The 27,629-nt window shown below is 43.3% G+C and overlaps 1 protein-coding gene across 1 annotated transcript; it reads left to right on the top strand.

The window, feature by feature from the left end:
- Positions 1–902: 902 nt before the first annotated feature.
- On the top strand, positions 903–23,733 carry CLPTM1L (CLPTM1 like). The gene is made up of 17 exons (XM_028738055.2): positions 903–1,273; positions 5,009–5,109; positions 6,563–6,752; positions 8,889–9,034; positions 11,234–11,312; positions 12,444–12,561; positions 13,854–13,948; positions 14,970–15,054; positions 15,761–15,864; positions 16,102–16,167; positions 16,651–16,701; positions 17,561–17,643; positions 18,353–18,387; positions 20,254–20,309; positions 20,410–20,454; positions 21,386–21,501; positions 22,658–23,733. The coding sequence occupies exons 1-17, from the start codon at positions 1,091–1,093 to the stop codon at positions 22,740–22,742; spliced, it is 1,638 nt and encodes a 545-aa protein (XP_028593888.2). The 5' UTR covers positions 903–1,090; the 3' UTR covers positions 22,743–23,733.
- Positions 23,734–27,629: the final 3,896 nt, after the last annotated feature.

Genomic DNA, 27,629 nt, shown 5'->3' with positions numbered 1-27,629 from the left:
CATGCAATAACATGCATTGAAAAATCCGCTCCATCAGGCACCAAGATGCGAGTGGGCGTAACCTTGTCCACAGACACATAGGTGGAAAGGGAAGAAATTACACCTGGTGCGACCTAATCCTCTCACCTCCCCCCCCCCAAGGGCAAGCATTTAATACTTGTTGTTTAGTCGTGTCCAACTCTTCGTGACCCCATGGACCAGAGCACACCAGGCACTCCTGTCTTCCACTGCCTCCCGCAGTTGGGTCAAACTCATGCTGGTAGCTTCGAGAACACTGTCCAACCATCTCGTCCTCTGTCGTCCCCTTCTCCTTGTGCCCTCCATCTTTCCCAACATCAGGGTCTTTTCCAGGGAGTCTTCTCTTCTCATGAGGTGGCCAAAGTATTGGAGCCTCAGCTTCACGATCTGTCCTTCCAGTGAGCACTCAGGGCTGATTTCCTTCAGAATGGAGAGGTTTGATCTTCTTGCAGTCCATGGGACTCTCAAGAGTCTCCTCCAGCACCATAATTCAAAAGCATCAATTCTTTGGCGATCAGCCTTCTTTATGGTCCAGCTCTCACTTCCAGACATCACTCCTGGGAAAACCATAGCTTTAACTATACGGACTTTTGTTGGCAAGGTGATGTCTCTGCTTTTTAAGATGCTGTCTAGGTTTCTCCCAAGAAGCAGGCGTCTTTTAATTCCGTGGCTGCTGTCACCATCTGCAGTGATGCTACTTGATGGGTTTTTAAAGGGCCAGCAGCGCCGACTTCCGCCCCGATATCCCGAGAGCGGAGGGGAAAGGCGCGAAAAGCCCTCCCCGCTCGAGCCCGAGACAGGCCACGCCCCACAGGAACCCGGCGACGGCCTGGGCGGGACTACACTTCCCGGCATGCCGCGGGGCGGAGCGCGACCGGCCTCCCGCCGCTGAGGGGAAAGAGAGAGAGCGAGCGCTCTGAGCGTGAGGCGGAAAGCGGGCCGCGGGTCGGATCCTGCCGTTTCCCGGGGCGGCGACGACGGCGGCCGCGTTGCTCCCGGTGCTGGGCGCCTGCCTTGGGGGGCCTCCGCGTGTGTTGCAGGCGGTCGATGCCGGCGGCGCTTCTCGGGGGCGATGCTGCCGAGGCGCAGCTCGCTGACGGGGCTGGCGGTGGGGCTGTTCGCCGTCTACGTGGCGCACACCTGCTGGGTGATGTACGGCATCGTCCACACCCGGCCCTGCCTGGCGGCCGCCCGGGGCAACGACGCCAACGACGGCTGCATAAGGCCTTACCTGGCGCGGAGGCCCAAGCTGCAGGTGAGGCGCCGAGGGGGAGGGGGACAGTCGGTGGGCGGGGGGGAGAAAGGGGGCAATCAATGGGTGGGGGGAGGGGACAGGGAAGGGGGAGTGGGGCCATGAATGGGCGGGGGGAGGAGGAAGGGGGCAAGAAATAGGCGGGGGAGGGGACAGGGAAGGAGGTGGGGGCAATGAATGGGTGGGGGAGGAGAAAGGGGGAAATAAATAGGCGAGGGAGGGGACAAGGAAGGGGTGGGGGGCAATAAATGGATGGGGGAGGGGCAATAAATAGTGGGGGAGGAGAAGGGGAAATAAATAGGTGGGGGAGGGGACAAGGAAGGGGTGTGGGGCAATAAATGGGTGGAGGGAGCAGGAAGGGGGCAATAAATAGGCGAGGAAGGGGGAGTGGGGTAATGAATGGGCGGGGGAGGGGCAATAAATGAGAGGGGGAGGCAGGGGGCAATAAATAGGTGGGGGAGGGGACAGGGAAGGGGGAGTGGGGCAATGAATGGGCGGGGGAGGGTGCAATAAATGGGTGGGGGAGGAGGAAGGGGGCAATCAGTGGGCGGAGGAGAGGGGACAGGGAAGGGGGAGCAATCGTTAGGTGCGTGGGGGAGTCTGTTCGTTTATTTATTTGAGTAATTATATGCCGCTGTATGATGGAAATGTGTCACCTCGTTTTTTGCAACCATGGGGTGGGGAGTAAAATCCAGAAGGAAGCATAAAAACTCCACAAGTTCTCCCCTTTCTCCTGCCCATCTCCTTTCCGAGGGAAATCAATTTGGGGGTGTCGGTTCGTTCATAGAAATCGTGGATTTGGAAAGGACCCAGAGGATCATCTAGCCCAACCCCCAACACACCCACACCCCGCAATGCAGGAATAGGCAGGGGGGATAGAACCTACGACCTTGGTGGTGTTTTCAGCGCCAACGGAGCTATCCAAGTGGCCTCGTTGGTTGGTTTGTTTTGAGTGTTTATGCATCACAGAAATATTTCTGTCAGCAGTTTGCAACAATGAAGAACGTATAATTTTTTATTTTTTAAAACCTTTTAAGAGGCAAGTTCATATTCCCTTCCCCGTCTGACCCACTCGGTGCCAAGTTGGGGAGGGACACGTCACCTAAAAGGCATAGACAGCTGTGTGTGAGCGGACTTCAGCCTTGCACAATCTGGTTTTTCTTCTTTAATCACAATCCCCCACTCCCGTGTGCCCAACAGTATCTGTACTGTGACATATTGTATATTTGCACTGCCTCTGCATTCCTCCCTACCCCTCAAGGTTTGCTGTAAGCCACTTTAGGTGGGCGAAGCTCATTGTGCAAAAGCGGCATGTAAGTAAACTCTCAACCAACCAATGTGAAACTTTCAGAGCAAGGGTCTCATTTTAATATAGCCAACCTCTGCTAAGTTATGAGGAAGCGCTTTTTCCTGGGTTAGGCCAAGGCCCATCTGGTACAGTATGCTTTGCAAGGAACTTGGAGCAGCTAATGGACAGTGCTGGGTGGTCTGCTGCAAACTGACCAGTGATGCATGGTGTGCTACGTAAGCTCTTCTGCCTGCTTTCTTTTTTCCCATCCTTTGACTGACGTTGCACTGTGAACCAGGAAGTGCTGCTGCTGCTGCTGCTGCCAACCCCCTTCATAATTAAAGCCTTGAGCAAATTGCTCTTGCCAGGCATCATTGCCCTTCTTCAAAATGGAGTGACGATGCTGACTATGCAAGATTGTTGAAAAGTGTAGGAATCAGTACCTAGAGACCCTTGAGCCAGATTGCCACCCCCTTCCTGTTGACCAGCCTTGTGGCAATACAACTAAGCAGCAGTCCAGTTGGCCCAAGGCCACCCTACTTTTTTCAGTTCTTATTTGGCAAAAGTTGCTGTTGATCAGAGTTCTAAGGATTAGCGCAGGCATAGGCAAACTCGGCCCTCCAGATGTTTTAGGACTACAACTCCCATCATCCCTAGCTAACAGGACCAGTGGTCAGGGATGATGGGAGTTGTAGTCCCAAAACATCTGGAGGGCTGAGTCTGCCTATGCCTGGATTAGCGAGATACATGTGAATAGCTTTAAGTGTTCTGTAAAGTGCTGTATGAATGCTAAGCTTATGGTTGTTGAAAAATAAAAGTACCCACCCTCAGTTATGTTTTTAATAAAGAGCTATTTCAAATTCCTAGGCAGCGTAAGAATGATATGAGGCCTTTGCACCCCAATTTCCTGGTATTATTACAGTTGTACCTCGGGTTACAGACTCCGCTAACCCAGAAATAGTGCTTCAGATTAAGAACTTTGCTTCAGGATGAGAACAGAAATTGTGCTCCGGCGGCAGCAGGAGGCCCCATTAGCTAAAGTGGTGCTTCAGGTTAAGAACGGACCTCCGGAACGAATTAAGTACTTAACCCCGAGGTACTACTGTATTTGACTTTTCTGTCAAAAGGATGGTCTGTGTCTTCTTGTACCATATTAACACCTTTCATCTACAGTACATTCTAAAGTCATGTACAGTGTAACTTTGTTCCGCTGTAGTGGACTCTTGGGATCGGGGAAGGAGAGAGAAGGAACGACCATGAGCAACATGGCAGGTTTAGGTTTTTGTATGTTCCTCCTCTGTTTCCCCAGTAAAGTAGAATGCTGCTCTCTGTGCCCTGTCAGTTTTATTAGTCTAGTGTCCTGTCAGGAGCAGAAAGTCTCAAGCAGGAGAATGGAAAGAAACAGATTTGTATATTCTGCACTAGACTGCAGAGTTATAGATTTGGAAAGGAGCACCATGCTCTTTAATCGTCATCACCACCCACTGATGGGTCTACCACTACGTGGGTCACTGGAGTTCCATAAGCAGCTGCACTAGAAAAGGGGGCCGAAAACAAATGGCAACTCATATAAATAAACTCAAAACAGTGTTTACAGAAGCAGGCAACTTCCATCCCTGCTCAGCGCTTCATAAACTTGGACCAGGTGGGGAATCTATCTCTGTTCAATATATGGTGATCAGATCATTCCCCACACTTTTAGTCTCAAAAGAGATGGTCAAGAAGAGTTGCGTCAGTTTAATGAAACAAATAACAAGTGAGCAATGAAAGCAATAAAATTGTTAAAGTAGATTATGGTGGGGGATGCTGATTTTTAGTCAGCAACTAAAAATGCTGAAATAAAAAGGTCTTCATGAACATTGGGGCTGTCATACCTTCCATGGCAAGTGAGTTTCATAGTCTGCATGTGACCACTTCCTCCCTTCTGCATCCCAGCCAGAGCTCTATAGTCCAGACACAGACAGCCTCATACGCCCCTTTCAAGTGGCATCTGCGTTTTAGATGTCACGAAGGCAATGTGGGTTGCAAGCTGAAAACATGCTGGCCTTCAGTTTGGGGCGGGGGGATTGGCAGCAGATAAAGGGAATAAATGCTTGGGATGGCAGGAAGAAGAGGAAGAAGAAGAGTTTGGATTTGATATCCCGCATTATCACTACCCTAAGGAGTCTCAAAGCGGCTAACATTCTCCTTTCCCTTTCTCCCCCACAACAAACACTCTGTGAGGTGAGTGGGGCTGAGAGACTTCAGAGAAGTGTGACTAGCCCAAGGTCACCCAGCAGCTGCATGTGGAGGAGCGGAGACGCGAACCCGGTTCCCCAGATTACGAATCTACCGCTCATAACCACTACACCACACTGGCACAGCCTGTTCCACTTTCATCAGCACCCAGCACAGCAACATGGTGGACGGAAGTATTTGTGCAAGCATTGACTGTCCCTTTTCTCTTTCAGCTAAGCGTTTACACGACCACGCGATCAAACATAGGCACTGAAAATAATATTGATCTGGTTTTGAATGTGGATAACTTTGACGTCGAGTCCAAGTTTGAAAGGTATTAATGGATTTGTACAGTTTTCTTTTAAGACCCATGTATTTAGCGTAAGAGTTAGCCATGTGCTGTAATGTTTAGCATTGAAATGATGGCGTCTTCGAAGTTTTTGAACTGCGGCTGGATCAGGGGTTCCCAGCTTGTGGTTGGTGGACCACTTGAGGTGTGCAGTTGAGGTTGTCCGTGGCACGTCTGTAAAAATAGATTCACACAGCATATGCACAGTGCATTACAATTTCTACAAGAGGCAGAGAAATTCTCAAGCACTCTGCCAAAATTCTCAGTAGATTTCCAGTGGTCCATGGAGGGAAATATTTGGGAACCACTGGGCTAGATCATGCCTCAAGTCACAGTTTTATTTTACTCCCTTTGTTTAAATCATGTGTATTCTGCCTTTTACTGATTATTTCAAAGTAGCTTACAATTGTCTGACTTGTGCCCATTTTTAGCATGCTAATTGAAAAGAAGGATGTGAGTCTAATTTTCATTAATGGGATTTGCCTCCAGATAAGTGTGCTTAGATTGAAGTTCTAAGCCCATCTATTTTGATTTTCTGGGCAGGATTTGTTCATGGTGTAGGTGTAAGTATTCAGAAGTCTTTAGTAACAAAATTCATCATAAGTGGTTGCCCTTCTTCCCTTCGTTTCCTTGAGTGTGTGCTGTGTGCAGAAAACTTGAGGAAGGAAGGGTCCTTTGCAGAAGATGCGGGTAACATACTTGCTACTTTCACCTCCTGCAAAAACCTCAGTCGAAAGGAAAAACAATCCTTGCTTTGCTCAACGGAAGATTGGAGGAGGGAAAGTAAGAAGTAATTTCTCTCTTATAAGTTGAGTTCTGCCTTGCTGCTGCCTCCAACCAAACCCAGCAAAAGTGGGAAGAAACCGCTTTTACTTTCTCTCCTTCCACTGCAAACTTCCATGGAAAAAAGTAGGGACAGTTTCCTTCCCTTCCCAATTAGCTTTTTTTAGGAGAAAGTGCTGTGACTGTTCCCTTAAAAAACACAACATAGAGGTGAGCTTCCTTATCACTGTTCCGACATACAGACAGAAGAGGTGGTTTCTGTCCCATGACTGGGTTCTGGTTGGTGTGCAGACCAGCAAGCGAACAGAATCCTGTTCGGGAAAATTTTGTCTTCTATATAAATGGCCTTTAGGAAGAGTTTGTGCTATCATCAAAAGTTAAAATTCCTGGAGATCTGAAATGCTTCATTAGAACAAAATAAAAGAATGTGGAATCAGTCAGACTCCGAACCGAAATATGAATCTGTTACTTCACCATTCAACTAAAAGACATTTAAAAGTTAATTTAAAAATTCTAAATTTATCAGAGTATCTCACTTTAAGTGTCTAAAACGCTGGTAGTCCTGGTTGAGGCAGAACTGCTAACGATTGCATCTCATGGCAAAGAAAAAGCATAAACGTTATTTGTATAATTAATGTCTTTATTTCGTTTTCAGAACAGTTAATGTTTCAGTACCAAAGAAAACACGAAATAATGGGACATTATATGCCTACATATTTCTCCATCATGCTGGAATTCTGCCTTGGCATGATGGCAAGCAAGTGCATATAGTAAGTCCTCTGACTACCTATATGGTCCCTAAACCAGAAGAAATTAATCTTCTTACAGGAGAATCTGTCACGCAGGTGAGAGGTTTTTGTTGTTGTTGTTATTGGGAGATTTCTGACATTTTGCAGTACTTCCACTGAATAATTTGCCAAGTAAAAATAGTGCTAGTACCTTGTGCACATGAAAACTTTGCTAAACTAAACACATTCAGAATTATTTTCTACCTGCAAGTGTGCGTGCTTAGGTAATGCACGTGCTCAATTCATTTCTATGAAAGCAGTGCTGTGGTAGTTACTGGCCATAGTAGGAAACCTTTGCCCTTCAGTAGAATTTGCAGGTGAGTTTTAGTGTACATAATGCACATTTTATGTAAATAACTGCCAAATGAGCCAGAATGTTTGGCTACCTAGGCTCACCCATAAAGAGCAATAGTAAGAGCCTTGCTACAGTCGTAGCTGTTTTCCATGGGGGAAGCCTGTCTGTTTGGAGGCTGCCATGATGGCCCATCAACCCCAGTGGAGCCCCCTGAGAACTCTTTGGATTGCTCTTTCATGTGATGAGAGTGAGGACACTTGCCCTGGGCAATGGTTTGCTCCTAGGTGAAATATTGGCATAACTGGGAAGGGTGATGTGAGTTAATCTGACTTCTGAATAAGAGGTGGACTGCTTGGATGCTGAGTCTGTAGTTACATCCTGTGTGATTGGAGAGTGTTAGGTGATTTTGCTTTTTGCTATTGTATATATTTATAGATTAGATTTACATTTCTGAGCCACCATTTTGAACTCTGTGCCTGCTTGCAAAGCAATTAGATCCCTAGTTACTCTGCTCACTATTTTTGAAGCTATTGTTGTTGTCATTATTATTATTTATCAAATTGTTATACTCGCCTTCATCCAAATATCATAGGGTGGTTAACAGTATAAAAATTCAAAATGAGAACACAAAATACATGATAAAATAAAAACAAACCAATAGCCCCCCTCCCACAAACACATTTAAAAGGCCATAGTATATGTCATGTATTCTACTCATATTGATCCAGAGTAGAATTCCAATGTACAGTTAGAAGAGTAAAAACTTAAACACTTTGCAGGATTCCCCAAAAAAATAGACCAGAGGCAATTGTATTTCATTCAGCAGAGCTTTACTTCTACTGAATGCAAATGAGCATAAATCCAATACATTAAGGGTTGGCACTGTCCATAAGAAATCCAGTCGCAGCAGACTTAGCTTAAATTTACAATAACTTAACAATAAGACTAAACCTTAGGGACGCGGGTGGCGCTGTGGGTTAAAGCCTCAGCGCCTAGGGCTTGCCGATCGAAAGGTCGGCAGTTCGAATCCCCGCGGCGGGGTGCGCTCCCGTTGCTCGGTCCCAGCGCCTGCCAACCTAGCAGTTCGAAAGCACTCCCGGGTGCAAGTAGATAAATAGGGACCGCTTACTAGCGGGAAGGTAAACGGCGTTTCCGTGTGCGGCTATGGCTCGCCAGAGCAGCGATGTCACGCTGGCCACGTGACCTGGAAGTGTCTGCGGACAGCGCTGGTCCCTGGCCTCTTGAGTGAGATGGGCGCACAACCCTAGAGTCTGTCAAGACTGGCCCGTACGGGCAGGGGTACCTTTACCTTTACCTTAGCACTATATACAGAACACCACACCAGAAGGAAAGAGAGACAGAAAGAGAGTGAGACCCAGGCTCCTTCTGGCCTTTTTATTATAGTTAGCATGACCTTGACAGAAAGAGATAACAGAATCAGTTTAAGCCAGCTGTACTCAGCTTCTCTGAAGGTATAACCCAAACATCATGAACCTTCTGCTTGTTTCTTTCACACAGAGAAGCTTCCAGAACCCTCTTGAATTATTTAGAATAGGAAAGATGTGCCTGCTACACATCAGGCCAATACTTTCTGCACTAAGAAATGCCAACCAACAGAATAGGCATGGTTAAAGGGAAACACTTTCACCCGGCACCTAAAGTTATGTAATGAAGGCACCAGGAGGGTCTCCCCATCAACCATGAGATTTGTTTGGAGAGAGGAATGGAAGCTTTACTTAACAATTCAGATTAGATTGTAATGTCTGCTCCATAAAGATGGAAAAGCAGAAGATTAGAGTTTGAAAGCAGTCGTGACCATACTGTCACCTTTTTTGTAATATTTCTGCCCAAAAGCCTGGATTTCTGAAATAACTTTTGTATCTCTTTTTATTGAGCAGCAAATTGAAGCAGAAAAAAAGCAGAATTATGCTCTAGATGAGCCTGTCTCACACTGGAGGTCCAGGCTGACCTTAAATGTCATGGTGGAAGACTTTGTCTTTGATGGATCCTCTCTCCCTGCTGATGTGCACAGATACATGAAAATGTAAGTATTTTTTAAATTGCTAATCCAAAGTTCTACCAAAATATACAGGAAATGTTCGAAACTCCCATTGTTCGAGGCACAATTTCCGACAGGGAATTTCATTAGCGTGAGCAGTTTCTGAGCTCGGGAAACGGTACTGCGCCTAAGATTTCAGTTTTAAACTGCAGAATGGAAGGAAAGGAGGACCTTTTTCTGCCTTCCCACTTCCAGCTACTCTCTGAATACTGGAGAAGAGACCCTCTTAAGAATATTAGGGGGTGGGCAAGGGAAGGACTAGACCATGTGAAAAAAAGAACATAATATTTTAGCTGCAGTTCATTTATTTTCAGCTTTGTATTCTTGTTATAAAAAAGTGCACCTAGACATTCCGTTGTTGCACCTATAACCTAGGTTTAAGGTGCCATTTAGCTCCTACCTTTCATATCTTAGTTTCTAACACTGTTTACATCAGGAGTCAGCAAACTTTTTCAGCAGGGGGCTGGTCCACTGTTCCTCAGACCTTGGGGGGGGGGGCTAGACTATATTTTTTTGGGGGGGGGGAAATAAACGAATTCCTATGCCCCACAAATAACCCAGAGATGCATTTTAAACAGATTAAAATTGCCTCTCTATGCCCAACTTTTCTACTACATCTAATGCTTTTTAGTGTTTTAACATCATACACTGCCCTGATAGTTTATGGTCCAGAATGATTTTCACAAATAAAATGTTGGGAAGTTGAGAGTGGTTGGGTTTGGTGGTGGGTGCAAGAGCCCTTTAGTGCCGGACACAAATCCGCTGGAAGAGCAGATCTGCCTGATCTTGCGTTCTCCCAAGGGCTCGTCAGAATTCACCCCTGACCTCAGACAGGGATTCAGAGATCTCTGAAGCTCAGGGTAATGGATGAGATGCTGCTTTTGATAGCTTATTATGTTTATGTTAATTGTATTTTCACATTTTGTATTGTACCTTGCAATGTGGGGCCTGGGTTATGTTTATCTCTGTAAAGGAGATAGTTTTTGGTAGTTTATTTATTTATTGTTATTATTATTATTTGTTAAATTTGTATTCCACCCTATACCCATAGATCTCAGGGTGGTAGTAACGCCATATTATATTCTTATGTATGTATTTCTCTTTTGTAACATGAAGAACTATATTAAAAATGAGATAAGATCCTGTTGCTTCAAAATAAGTTTGGTAATGACTACAGAGTTTGATATATATATTCGTAGTGGGATTCTGGCTGTATATGTAAGGTCAAAGGTCACTCTGCCTTGTTCAGTCTTCCACATGTGTCTTTTTCCCTGATTAGCACTTACTAATGAGCACTTACTGTTCCCAACTCTAACCCTGTGGGAAGCCATCTAATTAGACTTTAATTTGATTCTGACCTGTTTTTAGGAGGTAATTTAATTATTTAATTATTGTTTGATTTTATGCCAATGTTATATATTTGATGTTAGCTGCCCTGAGCCCGACTTCGACCAGGGAGGGCGGGATATAAATAAATAAATTTTATTTATTTATTTATTTATTTATTTATTTATTTAATAAGCACACATTCTACTCATTTAAAAACACCAGGCAGGCCCCACAAATAACCCAGAGATGCATTTTAAATAAAAGGACACATTCTACTCATGTAAAAACACACTGATTCCTGGACCATCCGCAGGCCAGATTTAGAAGGCGATTGGGCCGGATCCGGCCCCCAGTCCTTAGTTTGTCTACTAGGTTTACATGTTTACTTTCAATATACCGGTACTCTCTACTGCAGCTGTAGTGCCAGTGGCCTCATTTTAAGAGCAAAACTAGCAAATGGCTTAGACTTTGAGCACTTACTTTAATGGGTTGGGGGCTTTTCTAAAGCATGTCGTGATAAAGTAGGTACTGAGGGGTCAGTGACTTTTGTCTAGCTTGGCACTGTTCTGTGTAAGACTCATTTGAGTAGAAGAGCCACCCAAATTCTTCAGACAGTTATCCAGACTAAAAATTGGAATGTTAAATGAACTTGGGTTTCATTTCTCTCTGTGAAAACTTGAACAAGTGAGTGTTTGCTTGGTGTAAAGATTATTCATCTAGGTTCTAGGCAGAAATACTTTAGCTGATACTGGACTATGTGCTTTGTACTTTAAGATGCATAAAGTAATGTGTGTTTGTTTATTGCATTGAAATAGAATTATTTGTATTCATAACTAAATCTGTTTTAAAACTTAGGGTTCAGTTGGGCAAGACTGTGCATTATCTCCCAATATTGTTTATTGATCAGCTGAGCAACAGAGTGAAAGATTTAATGGTGAGCTACAGCATGCCATCTTACATTTTTTATTATTGTTTGTTTGTCTCAGTGAACATGTGTTGTTCATTGTAAGTTGAAAAAAGTGGTTCACCATCCCATTCTAGCTGTGCAGTTCCAACACGTAGCATGGGAACTTCATAGGACGATACAGAATGTTTCGCTTTTTCCTTCTCTCCTCTTTGTACATGTAGCCCTTGCACGATTCTGCTGTGCCTGCTGATTTCTAAGGCATACAGACTTGTTGCCCTTTGACTCTGAAGTGGATGGCATATGCACCCTGGGGAAGCGTAGGGTAGTTCCTGTCAGGAGCTCGTCCTATACTCGAGTAGACCCTGGCAGAGACACATGCCCGACTGGCATGTTCCCTCCCTCCTGGTCGATCGTTCGGGAGCTTCAAAAGCTTTCTTCAGCCCAAACATCGCAGCGACCGATGCCAACTGACATTGGCACACTTAGGGATCCGCAGAGTTTGCGCAGTTTGCGTAACAGACCTCAGCAGCTCAGCATTTTGGCTAATCTACTTTATTTACATATAAATACACACGGAGCACTGCAACATGGCTCCCTCTCTCTCTAGCATCAGACAGCAAAGAGAGAGGACAAAGGACAATAGTCCCACTTCACGGAACACAGTAACACCAACATCCTGTCTCCGTCACTTCCCACTCTGTGGAGATACCCCATCATGTGACAGACAACAATCCCATGACTGCAGTCACAGAACAGGAATTCTAACAGCTCCATGTCACTAAGGGAGGAGAGTGCAGGCCTCTTATTTTAGGCAAGGTACTTGCAGTGTGCTTGCTAGTACATCCACCTGGCTCGGCTTCCAGGGGAAGAGCGTTAAAGGGCTACATTGCACCTTATGGAAGTCCCACCTGTCTTAGAACCTATTGTGGTATGTGGCATAACCTGGAAGAGTGGAATGTCGAGACTATTGAGTATCATCCTACATCTGTAATGTTATGTTGCTACTTCAGTATTTTTTTTTAGAAAGATGTTTCTTTTTTATTGTAAGTAGCTCACTGTATGATGTTGCCCTTTCAGAAGGCGTAATCTTAAACTAGTTTATAGTTGCCGGTGTTCATCTTGTGATTCTTAATTTATTTGTTTTCAAACTCGATGCAGATTATAAACCGTTCAACAACAGAACTACCCCTTACAGTGTCATATGATAAAATTTCCCTGGGGAAACTGAGGTTTTGGATCCACATGCAAGATGCTGTGTACTCCCTGCAGCAGTTCGGTAAGTTTCAGTTTCCACTGGGTTTATGGAGTGGGTTGAATATTTCTGTAAGAACAGTATTGATGAACACAAATCCAGCTTACTGTTGATGTGTAATATTCGTACCATTCAAGATTAAAGACACCATTTTGAAGTCTAGAGCAGAGGTGGAGAACTTGTGGATCTAGACGTGTTGACGGGATTCCAATTCCCCTCATAATAATAATAATTTATAACAATAATTTATTATTTGTACCCCGCCCATCTGGCTGGGTTTCCCCAGCCACTCTAGGCGGCTTCCATAGAAACAAAAAATACACTAAAATATCACACATTAACACTAAAATATCACACATTAATATCATCTCATCCCTGACTATTGGCCAGGGGCTCGGAGTGCAGCAGCATTTGCAGGTCCGCCCCCCTGTCTGGAACTATCCAAATTGTCCTGTCTCCCCCCCCCCCCCCCCGTCTCTTTTGTTCATACATGCACACAGGGCTGATGTAGTGGTGAAACTGTTCCTGGTGTGTACCACTTCAGACTGCATGTGAACAAACAATTCTGAAAGTGGTAGAGATGTTGAGAATAATAGTTGAAGCCTCAGTTTGTTCCCTATATGCTTGTTTCGTTTGTAAAACAATACCTTCATGAGAAGGTATTCAGCCTTGCAACCTCCCCAGGTATTGTGTGTGCAATGCATTAATATTGGCAATGTTGTGATTTGGATCTTGTTTTATGTAACCAAGTGTCCACAATGGATGAGGTTCAAAGGCAATATATAGTTTTTCAGTGTGAGGTGGGTTGGACCCATGTATGTGTGCCTCTGCAGTCAGCTTTTAACACACAGTAGAATTTTGGGCAATACATTGTGCAGTGCATTACAGAATATAATGCCAATGAAAACCTATGATTTGCTGATGTTTCGCTTTTATAAAGTCTTGTTGATAACCCAGTAATTTGCCTCATACTGAGTCATGCAATTGGCCCATCCAGCCCAGCATTTTTTGCTCTCCCAAGATCTCATGTATAATTCTTTCCCAGTCCTGCTACCTGTATTCTTTCAACTAGAGATTGCCAGAGATTCAACCAGGGCCATCTGCATATAAATTATAAGCTGAGTTGTATGTCCTCCATCAATAGACAACACCTGTCTAATTATTCATATATGTTGTGCTTCCATTCTATTTGCCCAGATGTAAAGGAAGAGAAAGTGTGTGTTTGATCTTCTCATATTTGAACTATATTTAGAATGCTTGGGCCTTCTTCTTCAGCTTGCTTGTAAGCCCATGTCTTGTCCACTTCATTCTTCTAGGCTTTTCCGAAAAAGATGCTGATGAAGTAAAGGGGATTTTTGTGGATACCAACCTCTATTTTCTTGCTTTGACATTCTTTGTAGCAGCATTCCACGTAAGTGAATTGTGGATATTTAAGCACTGATCTGACAGTGTATCTAATAATTATGGAACTCCGTTGGCTTACTCCAAGCTCCTGTTTAGAATAGCACCAGTTCTGTTTGAGGCTCTGTTCAAATTAAGACAGGGATAGAGAGATGCTGGGCTGGTGGCTAGAATGTTAGATATGAGATTGAAATTCACACAGTCACAAAGCTCAGCCTCAGGCATAATTTCTCTTCCTACCTTACTTACCTCACAGGGCAGTTGTGAAACCAAAACAATGCCCTGAGTTTCTTAGGAAGGAAGGAAGAATGAAAATGTAGCCAATAATGATTTGACATGTTTCACAAGGCTGCATAAGTTTATTTGTCTTGGCCTCCAAGTCTCTGGAAATTGATTTGGAATGCCAGTGTTAACTAAGAGAGATGGTTAGAACCCTGACTGGAGGGAGAAGCTTGCAAAATTAGCTAGTTTGCCTGATTCATCTGTAAATATAATTACAGATTAATAAAAACTGTAATGCAAATTGAGTTTTTTTCATATCACAGGCTTTTAGCAGCTGATCTACATTGTGGTGTGTGCTGGGGTTTTGTAGCATTAGAACCTCTGACTGGTTACTTGAGAGGAGACGCACATGAGGAAGGGTTTTCTATTGGTTTGCCCACTCTTAATTGTAAGGCGTTGCCAGTGCTGGGTTCCACAGACCTGAACATTCGGGAACCGAAATGTACGACAATGGAGTTGTTCGGGAACCGAGGTTCCACTGTACCAACTCAGGCTGTTGGTCCTCCTAGCAAGTTGCAGGTCCGCTGTATTGTTTCCTGCAGTATGGCAGTGGATAGACATTGCCAGGCAGAAGCTGAAAACAGAGGTGGGCTCACATGGTCATCTAGACAAGGGATGAGGAACTTGTGGCCCTCAAAATGCCTTGGCCTGGTAGTTGTAGTGCCTGCAAGACTTTACCAACTGTAGAAACGTAATTGTGCTGCTCTCTTTTGGTCGGTTCTAATCTAATGGCATCTTGGTATTTGCAGCTTCTCTTTGACTTCCTTGCATTCAAAAATGACATCAGCTTCTGGAAGAAGAAAAAGAGCATGATTGGCATGTCTACAAAAGCAGGTATGGAATGTGTGAGTTTTCTGTGCCATCTTTTCATGGTTACCAAAGCCAAAGGTGGAGCAAATGCGGCGTCCCAGCAAGGCCTACCCATACTGATGTGGCCCGACCCTGTTACATTTATTCCTCTTTCCTCTTGAAACAAGTGCCAAGTGGCTAAAGCAAGGGTCCTATCATTTTAATCTCTGCACAGTTCCCTTGATATAGCATCCCTCCAGAGTGCTAGTGCATTGGGGAGGGGTTGTAAAGGATTCTGTTGCTCTTCTCAGCACTGATGGGAAAAGGAAGAATCTTTTTAAGGGCCTGCCTGGCCCAGTTTAGGCAGCTCTGTTGATTTAGGATTTTTTTCCTCATCGCTAAGCACTGAAAGGTGTACCAGTTGGCTATAAACATGCCTGTTTAATCTGTCTTCAGTGTCCCTGATGCTGAAATGGGAGTTCCCATGCTGTTCTCCTTCCTGTGCCACTCCTGCTGTTGCCACCTATTCTGCTGCTGCCCCCTCTGCTTGGCAAGCTGTCTCTGGACAGAGCCACTGGTGATACTTTGCCTAGGGCTCTGTAGACCTGGAGCCAGTTTTATGTAGGGATGCAACTATTAAAACAGAGGAATGCCACTTTTCAGTAAAGTTGGGTGTAGGGTTCTTTAAACTCGAGAAATGCATTATTTTAAAACTCGCACGAGTGTCCTCATGTGAATTTCTTCCATGCAGTGCTTTGGCGATGCTTCAGTACCGTGATAATATTTCTTTTCCTGTTGGATGAACAAACAAGCTTGTTGGTGCTGATTCCAGCCGGTATCGGGGCAGTGATTGAGGTGAGTTGCCACACATGTTTCATATGAGCCCAGGCAGCCGCTTCGTGTGGATTTAAACCAATTTCATCCAGTATATTTCAGTAGGTCAAAACCAGCTTCATTCAAAATGAATTTGGCGTTTTAACCACTTTTTGGCCCGTTGACTCATTTCTGACAATGGCTGTTAACAGTGTGAAAACTGAAATCAGTTAATAAAACAATACGTGAAGATACTAAGGTAATGTTTTTACCTTCCAGCTTTGGAAAGTGAAGAAGGCATTGAAAATGACAATTGAATGGAATGGCCTGGTGCCAGCAGTGAAGGTAAATTACCTTTTAACTGTTTATATAGAAATCGTCTTGCTTCATTTGAACCGTTTTTTCTTCCAGAGCCACTCTGATCATAGCATACTATGCCACAAAGGCCCAAACAATGTATAATGTAAAGGATCTGGGATTAGGTCTCCTAGCACTTTTATTTTTCTTTGATGCCTGCAATGGAGAATTCCAGATTGGATCAGAATAGCAGCATTTCTCCCGACTCCACCCCCACGCCCATTTTTCTACTCTGAATTCCAGCCCTCAAAGCTTTCTGCCCACAGCATGAGATTCCTTAACCTGTTTCTGCTACTTGGGGTTATTGCTTTGAATTAGCAATGGTGTCCGTTAACATAACTGGAGAAGAGGATATTTTCACTTTGCCTCCACCTTCCACACTGTTCTGGAGGATCACCCAACCCTCCCCCCTTATCAAAACAGTAGGGCATGTGGTCAACCTGATTGCTTCTGTTCCTATGTTTTATACAGTTTGGTGCATTTACTGAGTCTGAGAAGAAAACTGAGGAGTATGATACCCAGGTAAGAGAAATCTGCAACGTAACATTTAGTTTAATACCCAGAGGGATAGCAGCAAAAAGCAAAGTATTGTTGCATTTTAATGATTCCCCCCCCCCCCATAGCATACGTTTTCATGGGCTCAGGGCCAGTTTCTCAGATGCATGATGTAGTAGATCACAACTGAGTAGAAAATATTTGTTGTGGACTTTCTTAGTAAGGAAAGAATTGATATAGAGCCTTGCCAGCCTTTGTATAAAAATGGAGCCAACAGGTCAATGGTGGGCAGGAATGAGAACTAGTGTTGTCAAACGAATGGCATTGCGCTCCAGATTTTGAACTCCCTAGTGATTTAATACATGCTGTTGAATTGAAAGGTCTATAAGGAATCATGTACGGATTGGTCTTTCTGCAAATATAGTTTGAAGCTGCAATGTGGGTGTTCCTGTAAAGTCTATGCTACATTAGTGGGGAAATGGTTTTGAGTTATTTCTAAAACTCAAAGACGTTCTGCCTCCTGGTCCATTTTCATGTGTGTGTCACAAAATTCCATTGTGTACTGAGGGCAGAGGCAAGAGTTGGAATGGCTCCTGGACATTTCATCTGTTGAAGACTCTGCCCTTTCCTAGTATGGACTTCTAAGTATTAACTTCCAATGTAATGAAAGCCCAGTCTGTTTTAGTGCATAGATGGTGGTTTGGAACCACAGAACCCTATGTCCAATCCTGGGTAACCTTCGATCAGCCACCATCTCTCAGCCTAACCTGTATGATACAGTCGTGAAAATAACAGTGGGGAAATCCATTTATTCCACCTAGAGCTCAATGGACAAACGGTAGTAATAAAAGAGTAAAGTTCACCCAAAAAATGTTTTCTTTTTCAGGCTATGAAATACTTATCATATATACTATACCCATTGTGTATTGGAGGTGCAATTTATTCATTGCTTAATATCAAATACAAAAGGTAAGGTGCTGTGAATTATTTCAGAAACCTGAAATTACTGCTTAAAATGTCTGTTGCATAGCCTTGAGCCAATGACTTATAATACTGCAAAGTCAAAGAAGGCAAATGGTTTGGAAATGTTATCCTGGTGGCTAAATGTCTGCCTTGTTTTATGAGTTCTCTTTAGTTAATGTAGCAAAAAATATATGCTTGACCAGTTTGAGATGAGAAGATACGGTACTATAGTGCTCCGGTTCAGAGCTTGCATCAAAATAATGGTTTGGCCATTAGGAACGTGCTACAAAACCACTTCACAAAGTGTAGCTTCTGATTATGACTTGAAGGCAAGCAGTACAGTAGTTGGTGGAGAGCTGCGGTCGCATAAGTAAAATAAGCATGAGATGCGAGTTACATGTACACCTGTGATTTCTTATGTTAAGCAGTCGTTCTCAAACTTGGGTCCCCAGCTGCTGTTGGACTACAACTCCCATCATCCCTAGGTAGCTTATCATCATGGATGATGGGAGTTGTAGTCCAACAACAGCGGGGGACCTAAGTTTGAGAAACACTGTGTTAAAGCATGGAGGAAACAGAAAGGCGGGGGAAGAGGGGTTGTATTGAGCTGGTGTGGGTTTTGTTTTGCTTTTGAAAGGAAGGAAGGAAATAAAACAGCAGATAATGTTGTTTTTATTAATTTAATGCAAATATTATTTTTATCTCCCCCTTATAGCTGGTATTCATGGTTAATTAACAGCTTTGTCAATGGTAAGTATGGATTTGTTTTCTGTGTTTTGTTGAAGTCTAGTTCTCTAAAAATATGATTACAGAGTGAAGTTATTCTTGAAAACGGCAGTATTTCTGGAAACTTTGTCATTATAATCGCCTGTGGTGAAACTCGTTGGGCTGGGTGGAAATCACAGAACTGAATGCTTTCTCAAGTTAAAAGAACAAAAGTAGCACCCTCCAAGTAGTATAGTAGGGTGTCTGGCAGAAGGGTTAACTAGAACCAGAGGCTACTGTTCTGACTGCATGGTGTTCTATACATTGGGGAGCGCTCAGATGTGATAGGTTCAGTAGTTCTGAAGTTGTGCGATACAGCGAGAGCTGGCCCTGGCAAGACCGGGGGGGTCAGCATCATTGAGCAGTGGCCGAGCCCCCAGAAATATGCCCCATGAAGGCTACTGTTACACATGCAGTACAGTAGATCCAGCTATCCCTGGTTCCCCTAGAACAGAGTTGGAGAACTTCTGGCCCTCCTTATGGTGCTGAACTACAACTCCCATAATATCTGGCTTGCTGCGCCTGATGGGAGTTGTAGTTCAGCAACATCTGGAGAGCCCAAGGGTTACCCACACACCTACCCTAAAATCATTTTTATTAAAATGCCTGTGCTGGTGCCTTGAACTACTTGGCTTAACAGAAGCAGGAGCTAACGGCAGAAAGAATGTATAACTTTGGGTTTCATACTATATCTTGCTTTCTCCAGTTCATCCTGCAAACGTGTCCAAAGTGTCTGGACACACGACATCCGCTTTCCTTGTGTACCACAAAGGAACGCAGGGGTGGCTTTGCACATTACTCTGTAGCAGCTTGTTATAAATAGAAAAAGAGTGAGCGGATCCGGGGCTAGCAACGCCTCTTGGTTGTAGCTGACAGTTGGAGTAGAAAGCAGCAGGACAAAATTTTGGTTGTCTGCTCTAAGAATACGTAGCAATTATATAACACCTAAAATCTTCCAAGGCACTGTACAAGATTACAAAATAATAATACTGTCCCTAACAGATTTTATAGAAAGGGGAGGGGTGATGTGCAAGGAACAGGAAAACCAGCCAATTAAGGTGTTAATTCCTTATCGGGTTACATAAAGGTTTAACAGCCAGGTGGATTAGCCACTGTGAGAGACAGCTCTGAGAGAGGAAGAACCAAATGGTAGTTAGCTAGCTAAAGGAGTGGATTAGGCTGACTTAACCTCTCCCTTTGCTGTGGCCAAGCGGAATGGCTGCTAATTGCAGATAGAGCACTTTTCCTTGGGAACAAGCCTTGCTGCATTCATTGGGACTTATATCCAAATAAGCATGCATGCAGAAGCAGCCAAGAGTGTACCATGTGCTTTGTTTGTATCATCTCAACTATTTTTACAGTAACGTTGCAACGTAGGCTAGTGCTGTTGTCCCATTTCAGGGAGTGAGTCCCGATGACATGGCGGCTTTCCTAAGTTTGCCTGGTCCCCAGCGTTTTGCAGGGGGTAGATTTGAATAGGAGTTTCCTTCCTTCCATTTCTTAGCTGTGACATGACCCTAGCTTCATTTCAAGCGTAGAAATGGATAGGTACCAGAAGTCTTGTTTTTATTTTTTTGGGGGGGTGTTGGGTGGCAGGATCCTCCTTTAGACAATGTGAGCTAAACCTCCCTGATCACCCAAACCAGTTAACTCAGTTTTGTGGTTGACATTTTGAGAAGTTCCTTGAGAACTGCAAAATTATTTAACGTGGGCTTTGCCATCTCTTAGCTGAGTTTAACCAGTTGTCATTGTATCCTGATAATGTAAGTGTGGTAGGATTAAAAGTCTTTAAAGGCATTAAGGCTTTGTTCTTTAATGATTAAACCTAATTCATGTTTTCTTCCCCAACAGGAGTATATGCTTTCGGATTTCTATTTATGTTGCCACAACTATTTGTAAATTATAAGGTAAATCTGAAGGTTTTAAAGAATACCTTAATCTTTTTGTTTCGTCCGGCCTCCTTTACTACTGCTAGTATATATGAATGTGTGGTTTCGTTTCTTCCAGATGAAATCTGTTGCACATCTGCCCTGGAAGGCATTCACATACAAAGTAAGTTAAGTTCATTTGACAGTTCTGAGATTTATAGTTCTGACCCTCAGTTAATATCATATAGTTGAAAATCAGCAGCAGTTGATGGCCAGACAATATGCATCAACAATTATAATATGTAGCAAAACTCTTAATGTGGTTGAGAGGAATGTTGAGAACGCTTCTATAGCTGAATGTCTTCACTCCCGAACACCGCAAACCTGGAAGTGAGTGTTCCGGTTTGCGAACGTTCTTTGGATCCTGAACATCCGACGCAGCTTCCAATTGGCTGCAGGAGTGTCTTGCAGCTAATCGGAAGCTGCGCCTTGGTTTCTGAACATTCTGGAAGTCAAATGGACTTCTGGAATGGATTCCGTTCAACTTCCAAGGTACCACTAAGTTATTATTTGTCAGTGGTCCCTTGTGGGGTATAAGATGTGGTTGTCAGACTGCATTTAGCTTGATGGGTCACAAGTTAGGTAGGCCTGAAGTCTAGATCCTGGTCTGCATACCCAAAAAAAAGCATGAAAACTGTTCCAGCTGCTACTGAGGGTTATAGTTCTTGTCTCTGTCTAACCAATCTCTCCCTACAATTTTTTAAGGGCCCTTTTTATTACCTGTTCCCAGTCATAAAACACTGTGTAGATTGAGCTCCTGCTTGCCTCTGCAGATGAGTTCAGGACTCTGACTACCTCCCCACCCCCACCACAAAAAATGCATGCTAGTTTTTAGTTCCTGTGCAGTGAGTTGCTCTTTTAAGGCTTACTGGGAGGCTAGACGAGGTGGGCTACACCCCCAATTTCTGAGATACCTCTTTAGCTTCAGAAACTCTGTTTAAATGTTGTATTATGGAGAATGGATGATTTGGTTGAAAACTTGGTTTGCTGGGAACAACACTTGATTGATGTTCTGCTACGTAGGCTGTGTTCACCTTGTGCATTATTTTCTCCAGGCATTCAACACTTTCATTGATGATATTTTTGCATTTATCATCACAATGCCAACATCTCATCGGCTGGCATGTTTTAGAGATGACGTGGTGTTCCTGGTCTACCTTTACCAAAGATGGTATGAGTTCCTCTTATCACTTTAGTTTTTTTGCTTTTGTTAATGTTTTGCCATTCATTCTTTTGTCAAAAAAGGCAGATCTTACTAGATCTGTATATCAAGCTGTGTTGAGGAAAATGGCCCTCAAATTCTGGTTAAAAGGGAATCCTTGTTTAATGTTGGCGCTAATTGTAATACTGAAGAACAGATAAGGAGCTGGGAGGAATTTAGAATCCTGCAGGATATACTCTCCATCTCTTAACTATGTTTACATGTGGTAAAAATGCTATAGTCATGGGGCTACTTATGGTTCCTGCTCACCCCAGCCATTAAGTATCAAACCTGCCCCTGTTCACAATCCTATGATGTCTTCTGTTTCTTGGTCACACTCCAGCAGAGATTCCTAAAACTGGTCTGGGACCAACCACCAGTGGTCCTCAAGTTTCATTCAGGTGGTCCATAGCTTCTCTGTGGATTTGTGATTGAAGATGGGAGACTGCACATCCATCACATGAAATATTCATACCGATTTTAATAGTATTCTAAGGGCTATTTTTATTTTTATTGTCTCACCGTTTGAATTCTAGGGAGCACAATGAAGTTCGATACATAAGAAATAAAAAGAGAAATAAAAGCGCAATTGAAGATCATACAGCACCTAGCTCCAGCACATTACAATAGCTACAACAGGCAGAGGAATCTTAAAAGTGGTTCAACCCGACTCTCAGTAATTTTCAAGCCGTCTGTGGGTTCAAGAGTTTGGGAACCACTGTGTTATCTGTTGCAAACCGGAAGCTTTCATTTTTTTCATTTTAGTCTCCCCAAAAATCAATTATGTGCTGTAAAAAATAAAATAGAAGGAAATCCCTGTCTGCAAGTGTACAGTCTAATGGAGATGGGCAGCAGAGGGTATGGAAAGCAGGGCAAGGGCAAGATCCACTCCGCAATTGGCAACCCATATATAAAAGTAGTATCAGGATTTCACAAGTATCATTCAACATACATTGACAGACCTTGTTGCTGAAAAGAATAGTAATAATTAGCATTATGATGGCAATTGCAAGGAAGGATATTCTGGCATTGATGCATGAAAAACTACCAATTAAAGGTGGCAAAAGTATGACCCTGTGGAGACTTTGCTTAAAGGAAGTATTAACTGTTTCTTTTTATCTGCAAGGCTTTATCCTGTGGATAAGAGCAGAGTGAATGAATATGGAGAATCTTACGAAGAGAAGCCGAAAAGAAAGCCCCACAAAGAATAACTTAGGATAACTCTAGGAGTCTCTTTGGACTGATACTGGCTGCATAATGTTGTCTGGCTTTTAAGAAGCAGCAAAGCAAAAGAGTATTCTTCAAAGCTTGTGACAGAACTTCATGGACAAAATATCATCTGCATTGCCAAAATATGTTTTGATTGCCTTTGGATCTATCTTTGCTGTTGTTGTTTTTTTGTGTTCAAGAAGTCTGCCAATATTTCTGCCAGGTTTCACTCAAATGATTAACATTTTGAATTTCTGTGGAAGTTTCTGCATAAATATTTGTGTCTGTCCTGCTTAATGTCTCTGACCCTCCAGTATCCGGCAGTGTGGTTGTATGCATTTAAAGGCCTGTGAGAAATAGAAGTATACTGTGAATAATTACAAAAGGGTAGCGAAAGTGGGGAGGAGGCCAGCACGTGACCTTCAAACCGTCCAATAAAATGCTTTTGTATTCAATTGGGCCAATCCCTGGGCATGATCCAGTCAAATTCAAGACCCTGATTTCAGTGCAAGAGATTTCAGTCCATTTTTATCTCACACGTTGAAATCATGTGGACTTTAAAAAAAGTTTGCTTGACTGGATTGCACTCCTTGTTTTGTATCACTTTCTCCACCATGAACATCTCATCTTTTAGATTGAGATGACAGCTATGCTTCTCACAGTGGAACATGTTATCATAGCAGAATTGGGCATTGTTGCTGAAATATTGTCAATATACAAAAGCATGCACTTTAACATGTATGTACCAAACAGTTCTAAGCCAGCACTGGACACAGAAAGCTTGTAACTTTTTAAAATGCATTTTTTAAAACTACAAAGGCTTATTGGCATAAGTCCAACTGAGCACATGCAACAAATAGTATTCAGTTGTTTGGGGGTTTTTTTGTACAGTGGGCAAAATGTTGTCCTTCAACCCTAGAGTTAGGATTTCTTCATTCCTTCCAAACTGGATCTTCGTTCCTAGAGTGAGAGCCATTATGTTGTAGTCAAAAACCTCTTTTTAAAAAAACAAAATGTAAATACATACTTGCATGACACACTATTGTGCCAATTATATTTCGGCAGGGAAACTAGGCCTTTTTCTTCTATATATTGACATAGATAGCATAAAGATGGGAAGAAGTTGCTTAAAGCACCTAAAAGAAAACAGAGACATCAGAAGGGAACTGTAAAGAGATTCTGTTGCAGATCTGCTGGAAAAGGAAATGAACTTTCCAGTTGTCATTGCTTGGGGGGGACGGGTGTTGCAGGGTTTTAATCTTTTGCATTTTAATTTGGATGTGTTGATCTAATCAAATAGTGTCACTACGTCACTTTATTTTGAGCACGTTCAAAATGCAAGTGAAGCTACCTTATAAAGGATCTTCACTTGTATCACAGCATGACATTTAGTAGAGCTACAATCCCACCTGTCCTTTTTGAGCTTTGATCTCCAGTGAATTCCATGGAATTTGGACTCTAGGATTTTTATTTTTATTGAGACACTGTGTGCACGTTGGCCTAAACCCCCCCCCCCATCCAATGGATTGGCGCATAGGGCCTGCTCCCCGCTGTGCATGCTTAAGCCCATTGACTTGAATGAGACTTGAGTATGCTTAATGGTGACCTTCATTACTAAGAGGTATTGCATTCAATATGGTTGAATATGCATGTTCCTTCCGCACTCCAGCATCAAAAGATGCGCTGGTACTTTATTCTCTCAGACGACATTAGGTTGCTTAGTTTGGGGTGTCAGGATACTTTAAAAATCTGTTTTGGTTCCTCAGGACTCTTTGCCCCCCTGCTATATTTTTATATTTTTAACTGGGAGGTGGGGGTGTTGGCAGTCAATTAGTTCTCTGTCTTATTTTTTTCATTGGAGGCATTCTCTCCCATTGAAATGAATGGGCCTTAAAAGAGGTGCACTATGGTTGGGTGGTGTCCTTTTGTCTTCAGCTTTCAGTTTATCTGGATGCTGAAAGTTTCTGAAGTCGTTCCCAAAACCCTGAAGTTCTGCATTTGGGTAGCTTTGTCTTTCAACATTCCTTACTTACTTGCTGTGGTTTCTCTGGCAAGTAGTAATATTTTGAAGTGCTAACAAGTGCCTTTGTAATCTTTTTTTTTTTTTTTAAACCCCTTTTGTTTTTTCAGAATTACGGTAAACTTAATAAAATTGTTGTACTACTAAGTTGAATGTAAACTTAAAATATGGGCACAAAGCAGTCAGAGTTCATTCCCATGGATTTCGCGGGGAAAGATTTAAACACTTACTTAAAAATCACAGGCCCCAAGAGTACTTGATGGGAGAAGTAGACCATAAATCTAAATTTCCAATAAATTCAAACGGGTAGAAGCTTCTTATTGTTTTCAAATTATAAAGAATAACCTCTTGGCAGAAATATTAATAGCACATGTTTGTTTTTCTGTTTGGTGTCTAAAAGTACAGAATATCAGTGATTAGCTGAATAATTTGCAGTGCAAACATTGTTTGGTTTAAATGGACATGTTTTATTTTTAAACTTGAATGAGGAGTGTATTTGGGAACATCAAAGTGTCCTGTCAATTCAGAGAGACCTGGTTAGCCTCCCATCCAGTCAATGATATTTGTTTCCTTCATTCCATGTAAATAAATGTTTATGGGTATGCTTTTGTTGTCTCTACTTGACATTCTCATTACGTTGTTGAAGAGTACTCTTCACATTCTGTTTCATTAAAAAAATGCATATGTTCACACTTGTGAACAATCCCTCTTCCCGGGGAAACTTGGGGAATTGTAGTTCTGTGAGGGAAATAAACGTTTGCTAACAACTCTCAGGACCCTTAACAAACAAAAGTTCCCAGCATTCTTTGTGGGGAGGAGTACAGTGGTACCTCTGGATGCGAATGGGATCTGTTCCAGAGCCCCGTTCGCATCCAGAAGCGAACGCAACCCGCGGATCGCGATTCACCACTTTTGCGCATGCGAGAGACGTCATTTTGACCGTCTGCGCAAGCGGCAAACCCCGGAAGTAACACGCTCCGTTACTTCCGGGTCGCTACAGCACACAACCTGAAAATACTTATCCCAAAGCTACTTCAACCAGACGTATGACTATACAGTCATACCTCGGGTTGAATGTGCTTCAGGTTGAGCACTTTCGGGTTGCGCTCCACGGCAACCCGGAAGTAACGGAGCGCGTTACTTCTGGGTTTCGCCGCATACACAGTCACTCAAAATGACATCACGCTCATGCGCGGAAGTGGCAAAATGTGACACGCGCCGTCGCGTCTTACGTTCCATTCAGGATGCGAACGGGGCTCCAGAACGGATCCCGTTCGCATCCCGAGGTACCACTGTATAATAGTGCTTCTAATGTATCATATGAAAGTGGCCTTAGGCAAGTTGCTATTCTTCTACCACCCCACCTACAATTTTTAAAGAATTACTGAAAGAAGAATGGTGAAACACTGCAAGCACATGCTGCTGTCTTCATAACCGCCTTGGAATGAGATCAGGATGCTATACAGGATTGTCTCATTGGGTAAATTGGGATTGCAGGCTCACACATCGCCTCTGCATGTAGCCATCAAGAATCTTGCTTCTCCATTGTTGGCCATTCCGTTTCCCATGCTTGCGAGGTAGGAGCAAGTTGAGGCTGAACTGTTACTGAGGTTCTGCCTTCTGGACGTGAGGGAAGCAGGCAGTGGGAGTGTGAAGGGGGAGGTAAGTGGAACCACTGATCCCCAAACCAAAGGGAAAGCCACCCCAAAGAATCTGCTTGCTGGTGTTTGTCCAATGTCATTGCTGTGAAGAGGTGGTGAATTCCCTGACGTCCGTGTAATTATGACTTGCAAGTATATGGATGATGCAAGTTAGTAGAGGATGGAGCCAGGGAGTTTGTTCCTTTCGCATAGGCTGAGGTGATGTACGCTAATGTCATGGTGTATTCTGCCTTTAGAAGATTGGAAGTTGACTTCTGAGAGAGACTGCAAGGTCCTCTGCCATCACCTGGGCTAAATGACCTCGTGGTCCGTCCGTCCCCAACCCTATGATGTCTTCCCTTTTAAAAAAAATAATGCAAAACACAGCACTAATTTGTTTCTAAAAAAGAGCAGCTGTGCAGCAGAGTCCCCCACCTTCCCGGGCAAATGGAAAAGCCAAGGTTGGAAATGAATAAAACAAATCCAATATTGTACTGGGTCAGTGCCGGATTTATGTATAAGCTAAACAAGCTATAGCTTAGAGTCCCACTCTCTTGGGGGCCCAGAATTTTTTTTTTTTAAAAAAACTTGGTGTACATTTCCAAAATATAAGATAAAAAGCAAATAAAATAAAACACAGCAACAGTATTTTGTGTTGTGTAGGCTCATATGATGTAAGTAATGGGCCCTGCCTGCTAGTCTGCTCCCTAAAATATCACTGGTTTGCTCATTTCTATATATAGGGTTGCATTTCACTATTAATATACTCCTTAATTGTACTTCAATTCAACAATTACTTTGATCAAATACATATTTTGTTATGTGCACAAGGGTTTAGATACCTATTAGGTCCATAAATTACCATTTGGCATATATTCAACACACAAAAACAGCGGCAATTTGTTGTTGACAAAGGACAGCTGGATATATAAAGGGCCCCATTGCCTTCAGTAGCTTAGGGCCTCATCTAACCTAAACCCAGCCCTGACTAGGATCGAGAAATGAATAAAACAAAGCCAGTACAAAAGCCAGATGCAACAAAACCGCTCAGTGCATATCACAAGGGGGGGAGGGCGGTGCTGCAAAACAACGTCGCCAAAGCGCAAAGCTTGCCTGCATTTCCCATGCCCTCAAAGCAGGTGTTTCTCAAACTTCCCTAAGGATGATGGGAGTTGTAGTCCAGCAACAGCTGGCGGCCCGCGTTTGAGGGGCGGGGCGAGGCGAGCACG

Source organism: Podarcis muralis, chromosome 8 (genome assembly GCF_964188315.1).
Source record: "Podarcis muralis chromosome 8, rPodMur119.hap1.1, whole genome shotgun sequence".
In the NCBI taxonomy this organism is placed as follows: domain Eukaryota; kingdom Metazoa; phylum Chordata; class Lepidosauria; order Squamata; family Lacertidae; genus Podarcis; species Podarcis muralis.
This window is presented reverse-complemented; position numbering and strand designations above follow the sequence as displayed.